The sequence below is a fragment of the Nymphaea colorata genome, chromosome 1 (assembly GCF_008831285.2).
Source record: "Nymphaea colorata isolate Beijing-Zhang1983 chromosome 1, ASM883128v2, whole genome shotgun sequence".
NCBI classification, from domain to species: domain Eukaryota; kingdom Viridiplantae; phylum Streptophyta; class Magnoliopsida; order Nymphaeales; family Nymphaeaceae; genus Nymphaea; species Nymphaea colorata.
In genome coordinates this window covers 35,646,235-35,657,485 of record NC_045138.2, presented here as the reverse complement: position 1 = coordinate 35,657,485, position 11,251 = coordinate 35,646,235, and the positions used below count along the sequence as shown (strand labels likewise).

General features: G+C 40.3%; 2 protein-coding genes across 2 annotated transcripts in view; both read right to left on the bottom strand.

Annotated features, from left to right (window-relative positions):
• Positions 1-3,448, bottom strand: part of LOC116248491 (uncharacterized) — a 36,848-nt gene extending 33,400 nt beyond the window's left edge. The window contains exons 1-4 of the mRNA XM_050077206.1: positions 3,159-3,448; positions 2,178-2,245; positions 1,374-1,522; positions 221-278 (exon numbers count right to left, since the gene is read on the bottom strand). Coding sequence (XP_049933163.1) covers positions 221-278; positions 1,374-1,522; positions 2,178-2,245; positions 3,159-3,372 — 489 coding nt within the window. The 5' untranslated portion in view covers positions 3,373-3,448. The remainder of the gene's footprint in view (positions 1-220; positions 279-1,373; positions 1,523-2,177; positions 2,246-3,158) is intronic.
• Positions 3,449-5,002: 1,554 nt separating this feature from the next.
• Positions 5,003-7,266, bottom strand: LOC116249663 (ABSCISIC ACID-INSENSITIVE 5-like protein 2). Its single transcript, XM_031622854.2, has 3 exons — positions 6,354-7,266; positions 6,195-6,266; positions 5,003-5,315 (listed from the first exon to the last, which is right to left on the bottom strand). Exons 1-3 carry the CDS (start codon positions 7,209-7,211, stop codon positions 5,235-5,237), a joined length of 1,011 nt encoding a protein of 336 aa, XP_031478714.1. The 5' UTR covers positions 7,212-7,266; the 3' UTR covers positions 5,003-5,234.
• Positions 7,267-11,251: the final 3,985 nt, after the last annotated feature.

The window sequence follows — 11,251 nt, the reverse complement described above, 5'->3', positions numbered from 1 at the left end:
AGGTTCATGCGGATGTCAATAAATCAAAACTAAGCAAAGGTTCTTTTGTCACGCACATCTAATACTGCTCCTTCCAGACATTGAACTCCAATATCTGTCTAGAACAAACCCTGACTTGTCATGCATGGTGCGCACGTGTGTGTGTGTGTGTGCCTGTATATACTACACACACACACATATAGAGAGAGAGAGAGTGAGAGAGAGCAGGAAACAATCTTACCAAAGTCTCAAAGTCACTGGCCATCAACTGTATGTTTGACTTCTTTCTTACTAATACACTGTCAAATTGATAGGAAACCATGTAACCAGGTTGATAGGATTAAATTTTGAAAAAAGTTATTAGATCAGGAAATATGTACACCAAAATAATCAAGACACAATGTAATGATCAAAATTTGTATTTCCAACATTCATGTCACCGCGGTTATAAGATTCTGGTACCCATAGTTACTCTAACAGAAAGGAAAATTATAGAACAGAAAAGGGAAAAAAAAAAGGAAGAAGAAGAAGACTTGAAGCTTCCCCACAAAACTACTAGCGAACAGGCTGTTTAAACTTTAAAGCATGTGGACTTCAATCAAAGGAATGTGCCTGAAACATGCAAAAAAGGAAGCTGGATCCCAACTAATCTAGCCTTCATAATGAGTATAAGCAAGAAAACGAAGAAATAAAGAATAACTGGATAAAGTTGGTGCTTTTCCATGTTTTTCTTTAACTGGCTTTCTGATTTCATTTTTCATGTCAAGTAATAGAAGCAAACTTTTAAGTTTAGCAGTATATCTACTCTTTATATTTGCATATATAAAGAGCATTTGGTGATTTATGCTACTTAATAAAATCAACTATTTCAATTGGGAGGACAAGGGAGAAAATTCTTTTCTATTGTTGCATTGTTGGATATCATCAGTTGCCAGCTTCCACACTCACATTACAAAGTCCAGATTATCAGGATTCAAACCAAAGATGACCTTTTAGTGTGTCTGATTGGGAAAATAAACACACCATACAGAAAACATACCGGTTTTTCAGTCTTCCGAGACTAATTCAAACTCCAAATTTGAAAGAACAAAATGAACACCAGGATTTAGTCATGATTAACAACACATCCAACAGTTGGTGTGAAAAATGAATCTAGCATTAGCGCTTCTAAGTTCTAACATTAAAATCTGGATAGATAGTCACAAAAAATAATCTGTAGGCCACATATGAGACTCATGTGAATGAAGTTAACCTAACCAACATCAGGAAAAAAATTGTATTAACAGGATCTACCAGTCCTAGTTCTGCCTCAGATATGAATTATAATATACTAAATTACTAATACAAATTCTCTGTAAGAGCATGGTAAACTAGTTGACTTAGATATTTCATACCTCAGAGGTGATGCAAGCGCATTGTTGCGGTCAGAAATAGCCAAACCAACATACCGACTACCAACATCTAACCCAAGCAACCGCCCTCTGTTCAGCTTGTTATTCTTCAAGAGATAATGGAATAAGTCATTTGGGTTCACAAGCTTCATCTGTAAAAACATCAATAAGTGATAACAATTGAACAATGGAAATAGTGAATTCAATAAGTCAGCATTATTTTCTAAAATTAAAAGAATTGCCATGAGTCCGACATTGTGAGGAACTCAAGTAAGTGAAACATTCAAGGTTTTGAAGTGGTTGAGATTTGTCATTACCATTCATTAAATCCTTTAAGATTACTAGAAAATGAGACACCAATTTTGAAAAAGTAAAGAGAGAAAACGTATTTATTTACGCTTCGCCATAACCAGCTTCGTCCATCTAAGCAACAACAAACAAGAGAAAATATAATTTTCCGCCAGCTTCGTAACATGAATGCCTCAAATGATTAAGGCGTAAACAAACAAAGTGAATATCAGCAACCATTTCTTGTAACAGCTTGTACCGATGCAACTGCTTTTAATCAGTACAGAGAAGCAGAACAAGGAAAAAGGATACGATATATATCTTCCGGAGTTGAGATAGTTTTTAGACACTATACAAAATTCACAAGAATGACTAAAAGGCCAAAAATATAAACCAAAATGACAAATGAACCAACACAGAGAGGTCAATCACCAATAGGAACACAAGTTAAGTAATACGGAAAGAACAATCAATTGCCTATAGGGATTGAAAGAAATTTACGTCAAAGATAAGAATCACCTCTTGGTATTGAACAACAATTACACCACAGGCAAGCGTCAGAGCCTGGACAGCATGACAGCCAACTCCTGAAAGAAATTTACGTCAAAGATAAGAATCACCTCTTGGTGTTGAACAACAATTACACCACAGGCAAGCGTCAGAGCCTGGACAGCATGACAGCCAACTCCTCGTCAGGCACTCTCACTTCCGTGTAAGCCTGCACCCCCTCCGCGAACCGTGCAGCCAACTGATGCTTACACTGGACCAAGAAACAAAAAATATGACGATGAGGACGAAGAAAACAAATTTAACAGACGAAGAAAACAAATTTGACAGATGATAATACAACCACAAGAAAAGAAGGATGATGAAAGTGAAGGTACAAGGGAAACTGGACAGGGACTAACAGCCGTACACAGAGTTGCTCCGCCTTGTTGACGACGTCGTAGAAGGAGGAGTAGCAGGTGCAATGGTGGGTAGGGAAGCAGATGTACTCCTCTTTCCTTCTTGATTCCACCACCACCTAAACCCAATGTAATCCGGTCAACCCCAACCCATTACGCAAATAAACAGAAAACAAGAAGAAAATAAAACCCACGAAGAATAAGAAGCGAAAAGGGAAGCCCACGAAGCACGAGGGAGGAGAGTGACCAGAAAGAGCGCTCGGCCGCTGGGTTCGCCGGCAATGCGCTTGACGCCGCCTAGGTCCACGATTCTGAGCGCCCGCTCCAAATTTTTGCCGTATAAAAAATGCAATCTGGAATTCTTGAGAGAGAAGGGGTGGCCCGGTGGGGGAGCGGGGAAGAGAGAGAGAGAGAAAGAGAGGACCTCAGAGCCCGAACATTTTCGTCGCTGTAATGAGAAAGAGATAGAAAGAAGTCCATACTCACATGGACAGTTGATCGTCGGACACTTCTTCCGGCGATTAAACAGATGCCACACGAAGTGGAAGAAGAAGGCATAAGCAGTCACGGAGAGAGATGGAGACAGAGAGGGAACCTGAACCAGCGTGACCGATGGAATGGAAGACTGAATCCGCGACGGCGTTGCACACCGCCATCCACAAAAGCAGACTGGCGGCAAGCTTCTGCCCGGCTAGAAAAAAAGAAGGGAAAGGGTCGGGAGGGTTCAAGATGGTCAAGTCAACTGATTCTTTGATCTCAGACGAGGCGCTGGCTCCTCCCCGACATCTCTCTCCAGTCTTCCGTGTCATGGCTCGTTAGGTTCAGTCATGGAAGCAATTCTTAAAAAACAAGTTCAAGTTCCTACCTTTTTGAAGAATTAAAATCAGTTGGCCGTCTATTGTCAGTATTTACAATATTTTTTGCAACAGTTTACGGTGTTTCTAATGATGAATTTAAATATTTAATCATCTGGATTGATTTCAATTTTTCATACTTTTGAAGTGCAAATACATTTTGAATGTTTTTCTGCTCCGACTAAGTCCCGACGCAGTCCAGAATCCTGGAAACGTGATCCGACTGAGTCCAGACGCAATCCAGAATCCCGGAAACAGAAAGAATGAGAGGCGTTCGAGCCTCAAGGAACTTCTATAACTTCTGCTCACCCGAAATGAGTTCCTGCCCACACTTAACGAAAAGCCAGTGCAAACTGAAGACTGAACCAACCCAGGCCCTTAGCGCTGCGGGAGAAGGGATTAGGGCTTTGCAAGTTCAATAGTTTTCCTTCTTAATGATGAAGGCGAAAGGATTCGAAGGTGGAACCGGAATTCTGATTTCGTCCTCGAGATCTCATGCTGATGCCAACTGTTATGCATTAGACAAGGAGCTTGAAAACCAGGTGCCCCCTTTTACTGGGATTGATCAATCTTAGGCCTTGCTTATTCTCCATGAAGACTCTAAACGACGTATCTGTAAGTTGGAATGAGAGAAAACCGAACCATCATCAGATTTCAAGAGTAAACGTCAGGTGGTTTGATTCCCTTCAATGGCCTATTTTCCTGTTTTCTTCCAGTTGATGATGCTTTGTCAACCACTTGTCTAAGCACCACGTCTTGTTACCATTAAAGAATACTGAAATTGGACGACTCCCTCAGTAACAAGGATCACATATTTGGTTTTCTCAAAATTCTAAGTTTGGTAACATGGAAAACCAAATGAATGACTTATGATTAGGCAACATTACACGCAATTGCATGATCCCTTCAAATTCTAACTTTTTCCTTTCCAACTTGTTTTGGAATGTTCTCTCGTGGTGCAAACATGTAGACAAATTTTTCCATGAACGGCTAGAGGTCGGCACAGATTTTGTGATATAACAATTATGATGTTCAGTATGCATCTGGTGTGCTTGTAAACATTATATGTTTTGGCACATTAAACCGAGTCTAAGCTTAATGCAGAAGGATTCACTAGGTCCAGGCAAGAATGCTCTCAGCTAATGCCTCCCACATGCCAGGCCTTGCAGGCGAGCTTACCAACAAATAAAAAGTTATCAGTTTCTTCAACAGAAATAAAAGAAAAGGGATGTTCTTTTTTTCTTTTTTTTCCCCTCTTTTGTTCCTGATGCCTCATTCCCAAGATTCTGTTGGCTGGTACAGCTAGATGCAACCGGAAGTTCTTCAAGAAGGGGCAATGAAAAATCTTTGCTTTTGTTCCTTTGCAAGTAACTCTTGATTAGCTGCAAGAATTGGAGGAGAGCAGAGGATGTAGTTGTGAACTGGGGATAAGAGATCGCTCAATATTCTATACTGAAGGTTTTAGTACAGGAGGAAGACTGGAATAGTTGTTCACCTGTATCTCTCTCAAGCAAAACATTAATGGCGATGCTAGATGAAGCATGGGCACTTACAAGAAAATAGTGTCAGAAAAAGGATGCAAGTGTTAACTTTAACCCAAACTTCTCTTGACAGATTGATATTCATTTCACAGCATGCCGTAAATAGATTTACATAGGACGAAGCAGAAAAGCCACACTAGAAAGATGCCCCTGCTTACCACACTACGGACCGTGGGACAGAACTCCTGGAGTCTCTCATGTTCTGAACAACTGAAGCTATCTGAATCTGCAAATGTTATAGGCACAGAACCAAAATGGAGTTCAATAGACAGAGAATCAAAATGGAGCAGAGTTGGTCCTGCGGAGCTTGTACTTTGGCTCTGGCTGTATTGCTGCATACAGAATATTCTGCAACTTCTGTAAAGAAAAAAGGAAATAATGTAGGATCAGTACGAGTAGAAATTTGCATGTATCAACCCAATAAAGATGAACTCATGAATAACAAACATAAGGCATTGAGTTTCACCAGGAGATGATAGATACCCTCTCTTCTCCTGTATATTGTCATTTTTCCATGACACACCACTATCATGCACAAGTTGGCTTTCCCCAAGAACAAGATTCAAGTCGATGAATATGTGAGGCTAATAAGACATCAAAACTAATTAAAAAATAAGCTCTTTGAACACTTTCATGAAATGGATTACCATGAGAGCTACATTCTGGCACTTGGATGTTTAAGAAATTCTGAAGGCAAAGGTCGTAAACTAAAACAAATACATCATACATGGGATGTCAAATGTCTTCAGGTCATTCCTGCAAACAAGAAAAGAAGAAAAACGAAAAAGGCTACGTTTGCTGACAGCACGTCTGACTCTGCAGACAATGAATGCAAGGCCATACAAACGCACAACTTGAATGGAAACTTGACAAATTCAATTTAACATCTATTACATTTAATCAAGGATGAGGACTTAGAAATACCCGTCATATTACACACATACATGTCTACATATGCACGTGTGCCGTGTGGTTGGTGTGGTCAACAACCATGAATGGGAAGACAATCCCAGATAATGGAGTAAATCTTTTGCTTGGAACTGTCCAATCAGTTTAGCTTTTGCAGGAACTGATGCAAAGATATGATGCACTATAGAATTTTAAAAGTGGCACCTCTTAGAACATAGCATTGGGTTTTGCTTTAAAGTAAACTGCCTTGGTAGCAGTCCAAGAGAATGAACCATGAATCTTCGTATAGATACACACACACACACCCATTAGGAAAACATCGCTCACCTTCTGCTGTCGAAGCATCTCATTCTCCTCCTCCAGACGCAAAACCTTGTTCTCCAACTCATTTGTATAGGCCTGTGAGGGTAAAAAGGAAAATGGCGTTAGAGAAGAGATGCACTGCAGAAAATTCAAAAAGGCTGCAAAAGAGAATTACGACGTCACCTGCTTCCTGGCACGCGACCTAGCTGCAGATTCTCTGTTTTTAATCATCCTCTTCTGTTTTCGCTCAACTGTTTTCTCAATCACTTCACCACAAGCAAACCTTTTCCGGTTTGGTGACTGTGCCTCTGCCATTTGATCGTTGTCAGTAAACATCATCTCCATAACTGGACCAGCGGTGGCGGGCAATGGCGCAGAGATTGGGTGGTTAGGCATATAAGCACCAATCAAATTTTGGTCTCTTGGCTCAACCAGCTGTTGGCTACTGGAGGACGTGATTAGCCACTGGCTCTGTCTCTGAAAATTCTGACTAACAATTGGATTGATTCCCAACACACTAGCAGCACTGCCACCACCATGACCAATCTCCAAATGCTCCACGCCCTTCCGACTACCTCCATTTTTAGTGCCGGCTTCGGAGACGATTCCCGCCTTCACTAAGAAGTCCTCCAATGTCATCTCCCCCACAGAAAGTTGCTGGTCTTGCACTTGCTTCTCATTGTTATTATTCCTCTGCAACTGCTGAATGTCTCTCCACACCTCATCGACAGTCTTCTTGCTCAATTCGTGGGTGAGGTTTGAGCTCACCTGTTGGGGCAAGCCATATATGACGGAAACCGATTTCGGGCCCGCCTGACTGTGATTCTCCATGGAGAAAGCCAATGATTGATTCGCCTCGGCCGACCAGATGTTCTTAAGTAGCTCGTCCATATTCATACTGCTCAGGGGTTTCCCTAGATCTCCCAGCTGGTTCTGCACCTCATCTAGTGTAAGATTATAAAGAGAACCCTGCGGAACCAAAGCCTGAACCCATGGTGATTGTCCTCCTTCCTTTGGTGAAGCCATTGCCTGAAACCCCATTTAATGGCTCCTACTCCCAATCTCTTCGAAAGTCCACAAGTATAGCATCTCAGATTCAAAAGAGCAAAAAGAGCACCTTGAAATAATTGCCCCTATAATATGTGATGTCCCAACCGGAAAGTGATCATGCCTTTGTCACCCAAGTTACACAAACAATCTTTCACACCTCCAAACTCCAGAGGACGTAAACACTATAACTCAGAAGAATTCCTCCTTACAATCTGACAGGGGCACTTGTTAGACTGTATGAACAACAATAAACATTCGCCATCTTCATAAGCATGAAGTTTTTCCAAATCGCCGGAACTCAAAACACTCGGAGCAATAACTTATTTATCAGAAGAAGAATTTTCGCTAAGCAAAAGGAACAATAGGTGGCATATTTACTTGTGTTTTAAGGTTATTCTCTAAAATCAATAGTAAAACTGTAAAAGTTATCCGTAGAAAAGCACGAAAAAGAGGAAAAGGAAACCCAGTGCCTTGTCTCCAACATCTCAAAAACCCCACTAAGAACAAATTAGATTGGACGCTCACAAGGTACCCCACTTTGATTGGGACCCCAGAAAACAGCTGGTACCTTATACACTTTCCTCTAACGAGTTATACAAGTTAACAAGAGAGAGAGAGAGAGAGTCAACCTGGTTCATTAGTTTTATCACAAACGACCATCTTGCTCTCGCTTTTAATAGGAAAAGGAAAAGGGAAAAGAAAGAATAAGAAAGAGCACCGCAGGATCCTTGCTCACTGGCGTTCTCTCTGAGTCAATGCTAAATGCGGGCAGATGGGAGAAGAGGGGGAGGAGGGGTGGTGGAGTCTGTGAGAAGACGTACGGCACAAGAGAAGAGGGAGAACCACTCAGGACTCCCTCTTTTGGCGGCGAAGGCAAAGGGGGAATGCTCCTAGGAGCGCCCCACGAGATGCCTCTCTCTCTCCCCGTCTCTGAGAGTGAGAGAGAGATCGTTGGACGATGCAAGACGTACCATGAACCTCCATCGCAGACATACATCGGTAATATAATAGTTTCTCTCTGCTGAAAGTAAGTTTTGCACCATGAATCCCAAGAACGAGAAGCAAAATTTGTTCTTTTGGCAGATTCTCGGGAACCAGTTTTTACGAAAGATTCATAGCTTACCGGCTCCGGAACAATACCCTGGTCCCTGTTTATTTTACTTGGATTTTTTTTTAATATGAGATCCAGTCGTTCTGTGAAAATATGTATTGACTACGTAAAGACAAGGTATGAGTTCAAATGAAAGATCTTGAGAAAGGAAGATCTGGTCATTCCCATTCTGTTGTTAGAAAACAGTGAAATTAATAGCTACCTATTCAATATGGTGTTTAATATGATTTCGTAGCCAAATGAGCTAAGTCCTAGTAATATACAATTCCAAAAAGCATCAACCTTTGTCATTCTCTCGAGGTGTCAGAATTTAATAGCAGTTTCAAGAGAGCCATGGCGCCACATACAAAAAATGCTTAACTTTCGGACTCAAATTTAAGTAAAAATGAAAAGGTTCGGCCCTAAATGAAGCATTTCTTCCTCTCTGTTGCTTCTGCTGCTGATGAAGCACCCACTGCAGTTACACCGGATGTTTGCCTTTCACTCAACAGCATATGTGCCCACTGAAGTCGCCTCACATTTATTTTCTTCTGTTCTCGGTTCTTATTCATACAGTTCGTATCATAGGCTTTTCCCTTTCTATGGGAACTCCTGACCACTTATCCGTCTGCTTGCTTATTTAAAGAAAAACACCATCACATGGTTCGTTTTGTTTCAAGAAAATGTTATTTTCCCGGTTTCTCTTTAGCTTATAAAAGATCACGAAAAGTAGACCTGAAAATAGAAAATTCTCTTTATTTTAAGATCGTTAGCTCCCGAACACATGGAGATCTACTGATAATCGCACCCATGGCTGTGTTTCATCGAGGGTGAGCACATGCCTTGAGTAGCATGATTCGGTTCACTTGCGGCCTGTACAAACTGATTGCACACCCAAGTGCCATGCCCATGCTCAAGTGGCGAGTGATCAAGAAGGAAGTCAGATTGCTATCTTACAAAACTTCTTTTTCTCTGGTGGCACAAGTTTGAATGCGAGCGACCAATTAATGTTTCCACTTCATTTCATATCTTAAGATTACAAAATTATATCAATAAGGCCACATGAATTTGACTTTCACAAGATAATACTCCCGTATCATTTGAAAAAAAAAAAAGTTAAATCACACATTAACCATTTCCACGAACTTCCTTGTCATACATACATACATATATGCACACACACACACACACACACACACATATTGCACCTGATAAGATCACTGGGAAATTTGGGCCAATCAGGATAAAGAGCTATGATTAGTCAAGCATCACCTTTTTCTGGATCCAGCGCCCCAAATTGGGTACACCACATATGACAGTTTTCAAAGTGGTAATTGCTCACTCCAATGTAGCGCATAGGAAAGCTCAGTATGGACAAGTTTTCAAAGCAAATGGCAAAAAGTTTGAACAACAGCCATAGAACTATATAAGTTAAACTTTGCCTAAAAGACAGATCGGTTTTCTTCTCATAAATTACTAAACACGGTTTCCCTCCAGTTAGATCGGGTTAAAATTGACTCAAGTTGAGTCCTCTGGCCTGCTCGACTTAGACCAAAAGGAGTTTCCCTATGTCATCTGAACGGTAAGTATCGATTCAATTCTAATAAACTTAAACAAAGAAGAGTGTGTGAAGTTTTTGTGCATTTTTGTAACAACCAGAGACCCAAGTTTCTTTCTCCATTTGCAGTTTAAAATTAAGTATACTGTGAAAGGTTTTCCTATATTGCTCATGGTTTCATGATTCACCAACATCTAAATTAAAACTTTACGTAAAATCCTAGGCGGTGTTTGTCTACCAGCCTACATGCATGACTCAGCTTTCTGCCGTATTGTCACAAGAGCACCGACATATATTCTACTTCTTATGGATCTGAGCCGGGAGTTCGTGATTTTTTTTTTTTATAACTGGGGAAGAGAACGGTTCTTTCATTGCTGTAATTGATAAAATATATAAAACTTAGAGTTCACATATATCTTCGATGTATTATTTTATCTAAAATATATGTACTGTCATCTTACTAGTAGACTATCTACTAGATAATGCCAATAACATCAAAAATTAGGAAAAAAAAACCCCATTTTCTTCGTTTTTCTTTCCCCCCTGATAAGAGACTTTGGAGAACTTTGACACCCTGTGTGAGCCATCTCTCGGTCTGAAATTCGATAATTCACACTGGGGACAAATCATATTTGAAAAAGAATTCGGGGAAGAAGCGATCACATTTTCAACTTTTTTTTATATTTCAAAAGTGAAGAGATAGTTTTCTGTTGCTTTAGCCTAAGTAAATATGCAATACTAGCTATTTACTCTACTCTTTTCCGTAGTAAAACTTGACAATATGATCCTGGAAAGACTCTTCTATGAGAAGAACATTATGTTTTTGAAACCCATGTTCTTATAGCACTTGTTCCACAACTGCGTTATTTTTGTTTTAGAAAACATGATATGGTTACATCTAGCATTTGGTTGTTAGATTTAACGCCAACATTCATAAGCACATCAACCGTTCTAAAAACTATACTGAATTCTTGAATCATGTATTTTACGAACATGCATTCAAAATATATAAGCAAACACAAGAACAACTCCCTCTCTGTCTCACTTTTTCTAACCTTTAGCTTCCAAAGTAGGTTAGAGCTCCCCAGCGGCAAAAGCTGCTAACAGGGTCAAGTTTAAATAAATAAAAAGTGTTGCTTGCTTCATTTCACAGCATGTGCCGCCCCATTATTAAGCATCGGTAGTTATGTCATATCAAAGAGACAAAGTACGGTAAGCATATGCTTTCACCCTAATGCGTACGCTTTCACTCTCATGCATGCCTTTCAAAAGGACCTTTGAAGCGGATTGCAACATTTACTAATTGCAACCTCACCTTTTCCAGGAGGTAAGAAGATCAAAGTTCCCTTTCCCCTTTAGCTTTCTATCTCATGAGAGTGAAAA

Bases quoted from the DNA above. Each gene is read 5' to 3' on its own strand.
- LOC116249663 (XM_031622854.2), bottom strand. From the start codon at position 7,211: ATGGGGTTTCAGGCAATGGCTTCACCAAAGGAAGGAGGACAATCACCA. The intron at 6,267-6,353 runs GTGACGTCGTAA...TTACCCTCACAG, and splicing joins GGTCGCGTGCCAGGAAGCAG to GCCTATACAAATGAGTTGGA. The intron at 5,316-6,194 runs GTGAGCGATGTT...TTTTCTTTACAG, and splicing joins AGATGCTTCGACAGCAGAAG to AAGTTGCAGAATATTCTGTA.